The 14,830-nt window shown below is 40.1% G+C and overlaps 1 protein-coding gene across 4 annotated transcripts in view; it reads left to right on the top strand.

Annotated features, from left to right (window-relative positions):
* Window positions 1-14,830, top strand: part of RAPGEF2 (Rap guanine nucleotide exchange factor 2) — a 172,635-nt gene that overhangs the window by 90,487 nt on the left and 67,318 nt on the right. For all 4 annotated transcript variants that reach the window (XM_042870479.1, XM_042870480.1, XM_042870481.1 and 1 more), the window contains one exon: window positions 469-636. In XM_042870479.1, the coding sequence (XP_042726413.1) occupies window positions 469-636 (168 nt within the window). The remainder of the gene's footprint in view (window positions 1-468; window positions 637-14,830) is intronic.

The raw sequence follows: 14,830 nt of genomic DNA on the forward strand, positions 1-14,830 counted from the left end.
ATCTGTTAGAAAATGTGTTTATATGCTCTTCGAAATATAGAGGTAAATAATACTAAGCAGTGCTGCTTATTGAAAAGCAAAGCTTTTGCCTTAGGTTGGTTAGGAAAGATCTGCAGCATCAAAGAGAAGTCAGTAGGAAAACTACCAAGTACTCTCCTGTACAAGTTTTTTAATAATGTCTTCAGCAGTTTCAGTGCAAGAAAAAGAACTGAGAGACAGCAGATGGAGACAGCATTTTTGAAAGAAGTATTGATACTCGGTACTTCCATTCATAGCTATATTTCTTTATTATCTCTCTGGGCATTTGATTTCTATTTTTTTTTTTTAATGCCTTCACTCTGCGTAGTCCTGAAAGTGCAGGAAATTCACAGCTGACTGCTGATTTTGAACTAGAATTAGTTGTGTTTCTAACATGCAAAAGCGTTTTTATTTCTTATGGGAAATGATGCTTCCTTGAATCTATTATAGGTTGATTATATGGATGAAAATGAAGAATATTTTCAGCGCCAAGCTTCTCACAGGCAATCTCGAAGGAGGTTTAGGAAAATCAACCAAAAAGGGGAGCGACAAACAATTATTGATACTGTTGATCCTTATCCTGTGGGGAAGCCACCTCTGCCCAGAGGCTACCATACGGTAAGCTGCCTGCATTTGTTTCACAACAACAGAAACAGTGCTAAATATAAAAATCAAAATGTCTGGATGTGTTGGCATCTTTAAACTGCGTGTTTTTGCAGGGGAGGAGTTTCCCCTTAACGTAATGTGAATTTGCTGCTATCAGTAGGTGAGTGTGTGTAACTTCCCTTTTAGCTCATGGTTGAAAGCATGGTTTCTGACTGTGAATGTCAGCTATTATTTCTTAGTGTTGGAGTCATTACTATGTGAAATTGTGGGGAAAAACCTGCTCTAATTTCTATTTGATATTAGATTACAGTGCAAGGGGTTTAATGTACAGTGCTCTTGGTAACTTGGTGAAGCACTCATCCACATACATGATAACTGCTGTTCCAGAAAATAGACTGGACTGCATTGTCGTAGGCCAGATTCTTGGCTTAATTCTGTTGTTTCTTCTTGGAATCTAGAGCTTAGATGTCAAATTACTCTTCATTGATATCTGCATCGAGCCCTTCATATACATGAGTTTCAGTGAGCTATGTGTTCTGCCCTTCATTAGGGAGATCCTTTGGTCATTTCACTTGATTTCCTTTCATTGGGTAATCTTACATGTTGAAAGCTTATGGACTTTCTCCTGGGATCAAAATAGTAATTAAATTGTATTCTACAGAAGGTTTTGTTATGTGCCTTTTAAACTGGGGAAAGGTCTCTGAGATTAATGTTTGTATTGATTTCAACTGTAAACAAAATACTGGCAAAGCTGTTTGTCTTTGGCTCACACTTGATTGCTCAAGCCTTCAAATTTGCAAAAACCATACAGGCCTGGATGCAAGTAACTTTGTGCATATTCAGTCTTGGTGAGTTCATTTGGCTGAGTTTTGCACAATGTAAACCACGTGCAGATAAATGTGCAGGCTTAGAGCTTTAGCTTTTAAAATAGCCATCTTTGGTCCAATGCAGAGCTGTAGGCTTCTTCCTTTTTTTGCCTTTATCCTTATCCTTTGATTTCTTTGGCCGATCACAGGATATTCCATGTGTGTCTCTAAGTGTGTAGATGTTTAGTTACATCTCTTGTTAATTATACAGGCTTTTCCTCATAAGTTGAATAATTACTTATGCCAACAATTTGTTTTTTGTTTATACAACAGTTTTCAATGGTTTAATTTTCAGTGCAGTTTTAATTGCCTCTGAATTTAATATGATTTGAACCAGTTCACTCGATTTGAAGAGGAAACAGTTTACTGATTTTATTCTTGGCAAATGAAAATGCAGAAATGTACTTCATAGGACTTAGGAGCACAGGAAGAATTTTTTCCTGTTGATATTGATGTTTACAGCGAGCCCAGCAAACCATTCTGGGGTGATTTTTATTCAATACATAGGGTAATAATTAGATAATATGCAATGCCATTTGCATTCATAGGTCTATGCCTGCTTTGTACTACTTTAGGTATACATGGTGAGTTTTTCTAAGTTCAACTTTGGCAGTGAGAGCAAAAGCCTATTTTGCACCGCTTTTGTTGTGTTCATAATGATTTTGTGTATGTGCTGGTAAACTCATTGCGAGAGGGATTTCTTTTTGATTTGGAAGAGATTACCAAATAAACCATAAAATCTGCAATAATTGCAGTAAAATGTTGCTTTAAAAAGTAATATGATGTGTATGAGTGACTTTATATTTCTCAAAGCAAACAGTGAGTCAAACAGAACTCAAATGAGTTTTACAGTGTAGTGAAGGCTCTTTCTCCATGTTCTCCATTCCTTCCTATTTTCACAGCTTTTAGTGATCTTGTATAATGCTCTCCTGTCTCTTGCCAATAACTTTTCTATTGCTTCAAACACGCATCTTAAAGACTGCTCTGTCTCTTCTCCCTTCCTATTTTCTATCCCCTGATAGCTCATATTTTTTAGTGTTAATTTCTTGACAATTCAACTAAAGAAATTATGGATCAAAAAACAACGACACAGGAATTCAGAGCATATTGCAGCACAGACCTTAAGGGCTTGTTAGTCAGCGTTTGTCAGGGTCTCATCTTTGGCTCCACGTAGGAATGAACAGTGAGCAGCATTTAAAATAAATAGAAGTAGACGTACAAATACTGCATAAATAATGTTAAAGGCATTGAAAATGACTGAATGCAATGCATTTGTTTTGAAATTTGCTCTTTGTTGTGGATAGAATCTTGTTCAGGTGTTAGATGCATGATGTTTAAAATAATAGAGCTGCTTTGGTAGCATCCTCAAAATCGTTCCTAAATGTATTAACTGTATAATTGCTTATTTTTTTCTCTTAATTCAAACTCTTATTTATCACGTAGTGTGAATTTTGGTTGATAAATCACTAAGGCTGTACTACCAATACTTCAGGAAGTCCAAACTGTTTTCTGAGGAAAGTTTTATGGAAATACAGAGGGATTAAATGCATGGCTGTGCTTTTCACAAACTTAAATGCAGTGCTCTTAGCTGTGGCATGACTTTCTGCACATTAAGCCAAAATGTAGTAGAGAGTGGACCCTCATTAACATAATTTTAACATTATCTTCATAGCTGTGGAATGTACTATGGCATGTCTGATAACGTTCATCTTTTCCTTTCCTCCTATATGGCATTCATTTCATTTTGGCTCACAGGAATGCACTAAACCTCAGGTATTGTAACTTACTGTGTATGGTCCACTAACGATGTACTTGTGGGTTTGCAGTGTGATGTGATAATGCTGATGCAGTGCTCGAACTGAAAGTCCTAGCCTTTGCTCTGACACTTGAACAGTCTTGCTATTATGTTCAAAATACTAATGTGAATGTGGAGTTTGATGACTCTTGCCCAGCCTGATTGACCTTTCTTCATTGCTTTCATGTCTTGTGATTTAGAGAAAACAGATTGATGAATCAAAGGGGAAAAAATAAAACATGTAGTTATTGATAGAGATTTTACTAACGCATCTTTTCTGTCAGGTGGGCCTGAATCTTTGATTCTTGATTCCAAGAATAAGGACTCTTGTAGTTGTTTTCCACCTTTGTCACTAGAAGAGTGACATGGAATATGACAAGATGAGGAGCAAAGATAAGCACTTGGAAGAGTGCCTTTTGCACATCTTTCCTGATGGTGTGCACTGATCTTGTAAAAAGCAGTTGGATTTTGTGAGCTTGGTTTTGTTTTTTGTTTTTTTTTTGTAGGTTTTGTGAGATGCATTTTTTTGGTGAGATGTATTATTTGAAAGGCTGAAGGACTGGGCTTGCTAGGTAGGGAGGAAAGTTTGCTCACGTGAGTCAAGTATCACAGAATGACACCAAAAATAAAGAAGTTTTGGCTGACATCAGATCTCAAATGCAGATACAGTAATTTGAAGACCTGAGTGCTGCCTTTGGCACATGAGTTGACTTTGCCAATGTTGAAGTGAGCAAATAGGAAGCATCCAGCAAATCCAGTATTTGCTAAGAATGAGTCTCATCAAACTGTTCAGTGTCTCAACTGACTTGTGTGCTGGAATTCTTTCTTCAGTAAGTATGGTACCTTTCCTTCCAGGAAGCTAGCTCTTTATCTGGAGATCAGGTCTCACCAATTTTTTAGTGGGTTTGTGAATCCTGGGTGACATATGATAATGAAATGTTAAGGCAAAGAGTGATAGTTTGGTCCTCAAATGATGGGATGAATTTTGGGTACTTCACAATGTTTTGATAACTTCCGCTAAGTCTTTAAGGACCATTTGAAATAATATCTAATGTTGGAATATTGTACAAAGGTGTGTTAATTTTGGAACGTGGTTCCTAAGGTAAAAGCAACAACAGCTTGTTAGCTTGTGGAAATAAAATGGCATCCTTTTCTCCACCAGTTTTAGCTCAGTAAAAAGAATTTGCTCTGATAAGGTGAGGCTCAGCTACTTTTACTTAATTTTGGGAAATGTTGTACAGGTTTTTTTGATAGAAAATAATTTTTACTTGTTCTCGTGGTGTCTGAAACTGTCTTTAACTAGATTAATACCTCATGACTTAGTATTAGAAATCAAATTTTAACTTTAAACATAAATTGTCTTTAGCTTGCATCTATCCTGAAGATGATTTAACTTGGTTATTAGCCTTTGTTGTGTGTGACTGAAAAGAACGTGGGCTCTACCTTCTAAGAAACTGTTCAGCTTTCCTGCTGTAGACTGACTTCTCTTTTTGACACTTCAAAATAGAGCAGTAGAAGTAGTATCGATAGATCCATAGATAAAATGCTGACGCACCAGCCCTGAACCAAACCTGTAGCGTGTGTTTTTTTTCCTCTCCATGATAATCTGAGAGGGTTTGGGTTATTTAATATCTTGATGAAAATTGCTGCTGGTGCATCTTGAGGCAGACTTGTTAAAGCTGCCTGCTGAAGCCCAGCACGATTCCTGCTGCCTTCGGGAGGCTTTCTTATCCTACTTGGCTTGAGGTTCACCAGAGGCAATCTACTTAACGCCCTGAATGTTGGAAGGAAAAGAGCAGTGGGTGTGAGCCCAGTGATAACCTCTGCTTTTCCCTCAGGTTACAATTATTTTTGTAATAATACCAAAATAATAATTTCATCCTCACACGCTGTGTGCTTTGGGGCCATTCATCCCACTGATAGCATTACAGGCAGACGAGTATCGTCCTTTGGGAGTTTTTTGAATGGAGTGACTGAAAATTTGAATGAGGAGGGCTGAAAATGAAACCGTTTCTGTTCTGGGAGAGTCTCATCGGTAGTCATGGCTCTCCTAAAGAAGTATGTGAAAATAAGGTGACTTTTTTGACTTGTTTAAGTACTAGAACTTGCTCATTTTAAAAGTCAGGAGCAAGTGAAACAATTGTAGGAGCCTTGCTTTCCTGTCCCTAACTCCTCTTGCAATTAAAATTTACTTCAAATGACTGGATGACCCTGGGAGCTACCAACCTGTTAGTCTCACCACTGTGCTGGGAAAGATCATGGAGCAGATTCTCTTGGAATCTATGCTAAGGCATATGAAAAGCAGGGAGCTGATAAGGGAGACCCAGTATGGCTTCACCGAGGTCGAATCCTGCTTGATCAACCTAGTGGCCTTTTATGATGGTGTCCCTGCTTCAGTGAGCAAGGGAAGAGCCACCGATGTCATCTGTCTTGACTTCAGTATGGCCTTTGACACGGTGCCCCACAACATCCTTCTCTCCAAGTTGGAAAGAAATGGATTTGATGGGTGGACTGTCAGTGGACGAGGAACTGGCTGCAGGATCGAATCCAGAGAGTAGTGGTCAATGGCTCCATGTCTGGATGGAGATGATTGACAAATGGTGTCCACGGGGATTCGTGCCAGGACCTTTTGATATCTTCAATTATATTGACAGTGAGATTGTGTGCACTCTCAGCAAGTTTGCTGATGACTCCAAGCTCTAGGATGCAGTCAACGCAGCAGAAGGATGGGAAGCCATCCAGAGGGACCCAGGCAGGCTTGAGCGGTGGGCCCAGATGAACCTCATGAGGTTCATCAAATCCAAGTGCAAGGACTTGCATGTGCTTTGAGGCAACATCCGCTACCAATACAAGCTAGGGGGGTTAAAGGATTGAGTGCAGCCCTGCCAAAAAAGACCTGGGGCTACTGGTGGATGGGAAGCTGGGTGTGAGCTGGCACTGTGCCCTTGCAGCTCAAAAAGCCAATGGCATGCTGGCTGCATCAAAAGAAGCATGTCCAACACAGCGAGGGAGGTGATTCTGCCCCTCTGCCCTGCACCGGTGAGGCCTCACCTGGAGTGCTGCATCCAGGTGTGGAGTCCTCAGTACAGGAGGGACATGGACCTGTTGGAGTGTGTCCAGGGGAGGGCCACGAAAAATCAGCCAAGGGATGGAACGCCTCTCCTGTGAGGACAGGTTGGGGGAGCTGGGGCTGCTCAGCCTGGAGAAGAGAAGGCTGTGAGGTAACCTGACAGCAGCCTTTTGGTATCCAAAGGGAAGCTACAGGAAAGAAGGGGACAGGCTGTTTAGCAGGGTTCTGTGGTGATAGAACAAGGGGAATCGGTTTCATGCTTAATGAGGGTAGATTTAAGTTAGACATAAGGAAAAAGTCTTTTATAGTGAGGGTGGTGAGGTGTGCTGGGAAGGGTTGCCCAGAGATGTGGTGAGTGCTCCATCCCTGGAGACTTTCAAGGTGAGGCTGGAGGTAAGGCCCTGGGCAACCTGATCTGTTCATTGGGGGGGAGTTGGACTAGGTGACCTTTAAAGGTCCCAACTCTCAGGATTCTGTGATTCTGTTAGCAAAGTAGCCTCTCTTGTTTTCTGATGCTGTTCTGCAATAGCATTATGTGCTGCTCGACTGTCTCACCATTAGTGTTATTGTGATATGCCTTACTGTAAAGTATTCTTGTTAGCACATTGTATTCTATATCCACAGATGATGCTGTAATGACAATATTTCCTGTCCCTATGTGGCAAAATGCAACCTCGTAACTGCGCTGCTTCCTTCCTTCATTTATTCTGCAAGGAATCTGTTAATATATGAGCAACGCTGTTGTTCTCATTTTGTGCAGGACCTGCAGCAAACCAAAATTGTTAGATCTTCCCCCTTTTAGAAATATCTGCTGGCAAACTAATGCAAAATTAATGACATGCAGTGCACTATTTACTCAACTAGCAGCTTCTGTCAAAGCATGTCTATTTTAGTGTATTACATCATCCCTGCTGAAGGACTCCTGTATCCATTGGGATTTACTGTTCTTTCATTCCCTTTAGAAGGGCTTACACTGATGTAACTGGGTTTGTAATTGTGATTGGATTTGGAAATTCAAAGAGCGACGTACTTCAAATTATCTAGTATTTTATGCAACTGGGCTGTCAATAATCTTACTGCCGATTCCATTGCTTAGATACATTACTGACACTGGGTCTTGTTTACAGATTGTGGAGGTTGACAATAGTTTATGAACACACACATGATACTTTGGTTAATAGCAGCAAAGATTTTCCGGTATAGCATGAGATTTTTCTGTTGTTACTGAATTGTGGTGTTCTTTTTTAATGTCATTTATGATACTGATTTTCTGAGATGTGGAGTAAAGGACTAAAACCCAACTAAACGTGATGTTGATCGTTAGAAGGGAATGTTGTTCGTGTAGCAGAAAATTAGGTTTCCAAAGTTGATCATTGCATAGTATAATTAATTACAAATATGGAATTTCTGCTACTTAAACTTGATTAGAGTTGAGGACAATTTAAATACAAAACGAATCCCTACGTGTTTTAAAATATTTCTTACATGTGTTATCTTAGTTAGCATAGAGTTGTTTTAGGAGTGATGGTTGCATGTCAAATGTGTATAGGGAAATGGGAGCTAGATATAGATTGTGTTTGTGTTAAGCATATGATATTTGTATCTCTGCAGAGATGGACATCAGAAGTGATGGTATTAGCCCTCTAGAGCATGGCCAGCTCATTTTCATGAGCATCTGAGCCATTGTTATGTGAGCTGTGCTGACATGGTGACTTAAAGATAAAATTACTAGCGCTTGGCATCAATCTGTTTCTGAGAGCATTTAAAGGTACTTCTGAGTTCAGATTGTTTAAAATGAACGTTTTAAGTAAATTTTAAATATCCGGAGCCACTACTTTGTTCAGCAGATGTTTATATGAGAGCCCCGTCTTAGCTTGTGTCGAAGCACAGTTTTCTTTGCTTGTACTTCACCTTACGTGACACCCAGTTTTGGGGAGCTAACTGCTAAATAAAATGAAGTAGTTGCTTTGAATTTGCTGCGAGGCTTGCGTGTAAATTCTTTCCTTTTCCTTACCATTCTAATAATGTGCTCCTGTAGCCATACTCTGGTCACTGAGGAACTAAATCCTCCTAGAACTACCTTGAGAACTTTTTTTTCTTATTTTCCTGGAGTCTACGGATCTGTGATGGAAGGATATTTGCTATAACAGGAAAAAAAAAATATCTTGTATGTAAGATCTAGTTAGTGTGTTAGTATTATGTTGCATGCTTATAATGAGTTTTGGGAGTTTATTCTTTAGCAGTTAGCCTTAATTATCTGGCAATTCAAAGGCAGTAAAGTTTTGACATTCACCCAGAACATCTGGCGGCGTTACGTGTATTATTGATATGCCTGGCATAAAAACTGCACAGACAATGCTCCTGTGCTGTTTTGCTTCATTTGTATATGCATGTGTGTGCATGCACAGGCTAAAATTGTACCATGTTTTACCTCGTCTTTTCACTTGACTCCGTTACACTCCTCACCAGCAGTTCATTCTTCTCTCGGATGCTGTAATTTCTGTATGAAGGCATGCAGTGCAATTAACTGGTTTTTTTTTAAGTCTGCAAATGTTCCCAGGACACAAAAGGTGATCCCTAATACTAAGCATGCTGATGTTTGCAGATAAGAATCTTCTAATCTTCCAATACAAAACAATAGAGACCCAATTTGATAGATGCGCCTTACTTTATTGCATATCCGCATGACCAATATTAAAATTGCAAGGGAAAAATATAGTGTTAAATTTCCAAAATAGGGCCTCTGTCAGTGGATGGTAGTTGGTTCCCTGATTTACTTAATATTCACTTAATATAAAGGGGTGAGAGAAGGGTACTTAGAATTTCATTTTAAGGTCTCTGAAAGATGCAGTGCTGTTTTTAGACTCTTTAAAAATGGGTCCCTTTTATTTTTGAAAGACAATTATGAGAAATGTTTGAGGTTGTATGTAATTGTTACTGATGTAAGCAAAAGATCTGGATAAATATTTCTGTGCAGTTGCTATAACACAAGGCTCTCAGGGTATGATAGAGCGTGCTGTGTATTACACAAGGGAGAAATTGCAGCAACGTGAAGAGAGAGTTCTCCAAAAAGAAAATGATCTTATGCTGCTAAACTATGGTTAGTGTTGGTTTTAATTGGGAACCCCTGGAGTAGGCTCCAGGGAGAATCTCCCTGGATAAAACTGTGTCTGAAGACAGAAGCAAAAGTTATTTCCTTCCAACAGATAACTGAAGTGAATGAAAATCCTCTGTAATAGCATCCAGCACTGTCAAAGCTAAAGTTCCTTAAAATAACAGCAATACTTAGGTATGGACCACAGGAGATGTCCAAATAAACAGTCAAGAGGACAGACAGAAAGCAATCATTGTCAGATATGGTAGAAAAATGACACCTTCCAGCATGGGAGGAATCTGGAAACCTAGTGGAAGATGGAGGTTTATTGCCAGTCAGCTGTTTGCACCTTGAGAACACAGTGATGGAAATTTCACAAACTCTGTTAAAGTTTGTATGTAAGTTCAAGGAAAAGTGCTAGAAAGCATCTCGTATATTCTTAAAGCAAAAATATCCTTCCACTACTGCCAAAATCTCGCAAGTGACAAAGCAATGAACGAATAAACAAACAAAAGAACAGAAAAGCAGCTAGTGTGTAGGTGAGATTGGGAAAAAAATGGAGTGACTTCTGTTAGTTTTTTAATCCATTAGCATTTAATACTGGAAATCCTGCCCTGGTGGTCTCAGGTGTGTTGAGTTCTGTGCCAGAACAAGTATGGCTTGTAATTCAGACCTGTCAGCTTGTTGCAAGTAGCAGTTATAGGATTCAGGGAGGCTGGTGAAGAACTTATGGGCTACGACTTGAGTGGTTAACTGACCTTAAAAAAATCCTTGATTTTTGTTCTTCCTCTCAACCACGTGGCAGTAGGACGCGCATGACAGAGGTGTTCCATTATCCAGCAGCTGTAATGTATTCCTGCTTTAGCATGCAATAAGATATGAAATGTGGGGGCACCTCACATCACTGAAGAGCCCTGAAATTCCTGCTGTGAATTTGTTAGGAACCAAGTGATACAATTTATATTTGCTTTGTTTTTGCCCCAAGCTAGCAAGGAGATCTGTGTCTTAGCAGCAAACCTTTGCCCTAGCAGATGTGGATGGCAAGGCATCATTTAGATCTGGCAAAGGAGCCTTGCTAATTGTGTACGCCATCAATTCTTGACCTTGGAAGAAGCATTTGCTTTTTGGCTTGTGTACTTTTGTTTCACAATTTCAAAGCAAAAGATGCATTCTCTTGTTCTCTGATTTGCTTGATGTTATTTTAAACTCTTGTCCTTACACCAAAGAGGGGAGAAAACTTTATGAACGTTGGAAAAAACTCCCTGTATTTTGCCAGAATGCAGTTTCCACTCCTAAAGCTCTGAAACAGTTAAGAACGATCCTCTGTGATTGTTCTGCTAGTTGAAATCATTAAAATCTTGTGTTTTAATGTCTAGTTCTTAGCATTAAATAATGTATGCTTTTAAAGCCTTGTTAATGGCATAAAACTTGAGGCTTATGTAACCAATAGTCAACAAGTAAATCAGTAAAACATTACGTGGTAAAGTGACTTTGCAAGCACTCATAATCAAAATTCTTTTCATGCAAATAAGATTTAACAAGTACAACTGCAGTATATGTTGCAGGGACACAAAGGATGTGTTACATTTGTTTTTGAAGAAAAAAATTAGATTTAAAGCTTGGTTAAACACAGAGCACAAATGAGTTTCTCTGTGCTCTTCCTGTGGTTATTCTTTGCTGAAGTAGGTTTTGGAAGATTTGGGTGTTCTGAAGATGGGACGCTGCCACTTTTGGGTTGAGCAGTCATTGTCTGTTTTACCTTTAAAAAAAAGTCATGTGTCATAAAAGAGAATTTGATGGCAAGTGTTTTAGAGGAAGGTTATAACTTGCTTTACTTTGAGCTGGCTGGCACACATGCTGGAAGCTTGCTTTTCTGATGCCAGAGCTATGCTGGAGGTGAAAAACCAGCCTGCGGTCACAGGGAAGATTGGTGGCTGCTGTACATCCGCCCTGCTCAGGCACCAGCCTGCCAGCTCCAGGCTCATCGCTCTCTTAAAGATCCAGAATACAGGTTCATCTGCAGCAGCAGCTCAGCAGCAGGGCATTTGTTCAAATGGTCTGGACCGTCGATAAACATGCTATCAAAGCAGCACAGATTGCTCCATTTAAACCAGACTTTGGTGTTGCCAGCAGTGCAGTGAATGTCAGTGTAATGATGGTGACGTTGCATCAACTGAAACATTAATTTGACAAATGCTGTTGCCTTCTCCTACAGCCATGTGCAGTGTCTGTGTAATTGCCCCTTTGCTGTAAGTGTTTTGAGGGCACATAATGACTGTGGAGCTCGTGCCTTATTACTTAGTCTCCTTTTCTAGATCACTTCTTTTGTTGTCTCACTGAAGTCATAAAGTGACAGTAAATTTGGTGGTTGAGAAAATTTTGATGTCTTTTGACTTAGATTTTGAACAAGAAGGAAATGATTCTTTGTACAGTGCTCGAAGGAAAAGGGGAAAGGTCTGATAATTCCTGTCTATCAGATAAAAAGAATATTTGGCGTGTATGTAATCTGTATCAAATTTTAAATACTCCTGCAAGTAGTTGTGAGTTAAAATGATTGTTTGACATTGAAGATTTGAGGAGATCTGTTGTTGCAGCATTAGTCATTAATCTAAAAGTCCAAGCAATAGTGGCACCATTTAGGAGAATGTCTGTGAGATGATATTCTGGAATGCAAAATAGTTTAGAGGTGTTATTTTAGATGGTGCACGCCGCTGAGATCTGTACCAGTTTCTACCTTAAATTCAGGTCTTCTGCTTATGAATTCTGAATTCCATCCAAGGAAGACCTAACATCTGTAGTTACATTTGTTAGGAATTTTTTACATTTTTCTGTGAGGCTCAGGGAGAGATGCCTGCTTTCTTATTTGTATAATACTTTGAAAGCTGTTGAGGATAACTGATTGCGTCCTATTATTGCAAGTCATGTTCATAAGCATCTCGCTTCAACCACCTACAAAAGCATTTGCAAAAAAACCCTTATACTCTTGTCAAACTTCAAGTCTAAACTAGGAGTTTGTACGTGAACTTGGAAATGCACGTGAATGCGAAGTTGCGTTTAGGCTTTGTAGGGGCTTCATAGTTGTTTATGATAGAAACTTTTCAGGATGTCATTCTTTTAGTGTCCTTAGCTAATTTAAATGCCCTTCATTCTTTGCTGAAAGATGCAAAAATTAATTGAACTTCTTCTTTATTTAATTTTTATGAAGCGTTATGTGATTACGTGGGTAGCTCTGAAAGTAATGCTTCCTATTTATTTCTACGGAAACTACAGATGCGAAGAGCACAGTAACACTTGATAAAGCAAACTCTCAGCTACAAAACATCATTTTGCAACGTAGGTCCCACCATTAGCTATGCATTTTTCACCAATGATGAACAAGAGCCTGCATAGCATGCTTTTAGAAATCTGCACTGTGGGAGGTGACCCACTGTTGCTGTCACCACTGCTGAAACACACCACACTCCACCTCACTTTTCTCACCTCCACTGTTTGGTCTCCAGAAACACTCAGCAAGCGTTGGTGAATGTCAGTGGGTGCCATTTTTTTTCTGCTTGGAATAGTTCAAAGACGTGCCCTTTTGCTTCCGTACTCATTTCCGTGTCAGGTGCTGTTTTGTCAGACTGCCCCTCTGCTGCCATCTGTCCCGTGGAAACAAAATGAGCATTGGTTGGAAGGTTCTAACTCTACTATCATATCACCAGCCTCCAGCTCTGATGTCATAGGCCAACACAATAAAGCAAGAATTATTACTTTTGGAGCAGTCTTCATTTTTTTCTGGAGTGGTAATAGGAGGTAGCCGTTTACATTGCTCTACTGTACCTGGGAAGTGAGGGAGGTGGTGGTAATTGAGTCACAGGATGGGTTGGGTTGGAAAGGACCTCAAAGCCCACCCAGCCCCAACCCCTGCTGTGGGCTGGACTGATCCCACCAGCTCAGGCTGTGCAGGGCCCCATCCAGCCTGGCCTTGAGCACCTGCAGAGATGGGGCACCCACAGCTCTCTGGGCAGCTGTGCCGGGGCCTCACCACCTTCTGAATAAACAATTTCCTCTTAGTGCTTAATCTAAATCTCCTCTCTTTTAGTTTAAACCACCCCCCACTCCCCCCATTCCATATGCAGATACATGTTTGTAGCTCAGTTAAGTACATAACAGTCCAGAAAAGTGTTGTGTTTCCTTCCTACGCTGCTGAGTAATTTCTGTCTTGGCAGAAATTCCTTTTTTTTCTTTTTTCTTTTTTTTTTTCTGATATGAGCTTGTAGCACTCCACTCAGATACTGGTTGTGCTGTTATACGCTAGGTCACTGAATTGGGAAGTTTTGCTTTGTGTGTCAACAAGTGGCAGTTTTTGATGTTGTACTAGGTGGGTTTTGTTGGACCTTCCCGAAGTGAATATCTTCTCCTATTTCGGTTCAGAACTTGATCAGAAAATTGATGGTGCTAAGCATTTCACAGTTTTACAGGGCTCGAGCATGATCTAACGCTTTAAAGTCATCTGTTGGGTGGCATTGGCACGTCACAAAGACTTTAAAAAACTTTTTTTTGTCATTCAGACGTTTTAAAGAGTAACTTCTCTTTGGCGGAAAGTTTTTAGCATATACTAGGAAACCCAGGGCACGAGTGTCATAAACTTTCATAAGTGTAAATAGATTTAGTTTGGAATATGCTGCGTATGAAGTGGTGCCCTTAGAGTAAGTGTAAAAAATAAAGATCAGATTGGTTTTCATTAAATTTATAGCCTCATTTCCTAGCAATCTTTGTCCGCACAGAAAGAAATCACTCCGTAATTACCAGTGGACGTGTATTTTGGTGGAAGGCAGCTGCAGATTAGGTTATGTGGTACTCTGCAGCATTCATTTCTTCCTGTGTTTACGCCTTTGTAACAACTGTTAAATCCTTTTCCCTCCTATTATTGAAGGAAATAGAAAAGACTTTGAAGTGGCTTTAAGCACAGATGGTCGCTGATTTGACAGAATATGCTGTAAACATGCCCTGAGAAGGCTGAGGCTTGCTTGGGCAGGTGGCACGATCCCGTTGGTCCCGTCTGGGTCTCCGCTGCCAGGTGCCATGGATCTAGGCTCTGTGGTGAGGGTTGCCCACTGGCTTTGCTGCTGCAGCCCAGCCTCTGCGCCTTGGCTCCTCTGCAGCCTGGTGCTGGCAGTGTGCGACCAGCAGCACAGCCCTACCAGGAGAGGCACCGGGAGATTTCCCAGTTTAAGATGCAATTATAGTCAGAGAGGGGGATTATAAAAGCCATATGTATGTCAGTCTCTTTCAGATCTTGCATCCCCTTTTGTTTTCTGGGGGATTTGTGTATACAGTGCGCACAGAGAAGCAAGATCTATATTCAGGAAGAAAAATTGCATTTTTAAGAGGATCTTGAC

This window comes from Lagopus leucura, unplaced genomic scaffold (assembly GCF_019238085.1).
Source record: "Lagopus leucura isolate 7727_CA_CO unplaced genomic scaffold, USGS_WTPT01 Super-Scaffold_100004, whole genome shotgun sequence".
In the NCBI taxonomy this organism is placed as follows: domain Eukaryota; kingdom Metazoa; phylum Chordata; class Aves; order Galliformes; family Phasianidae; genus Lagopus; species Lagopus leucura.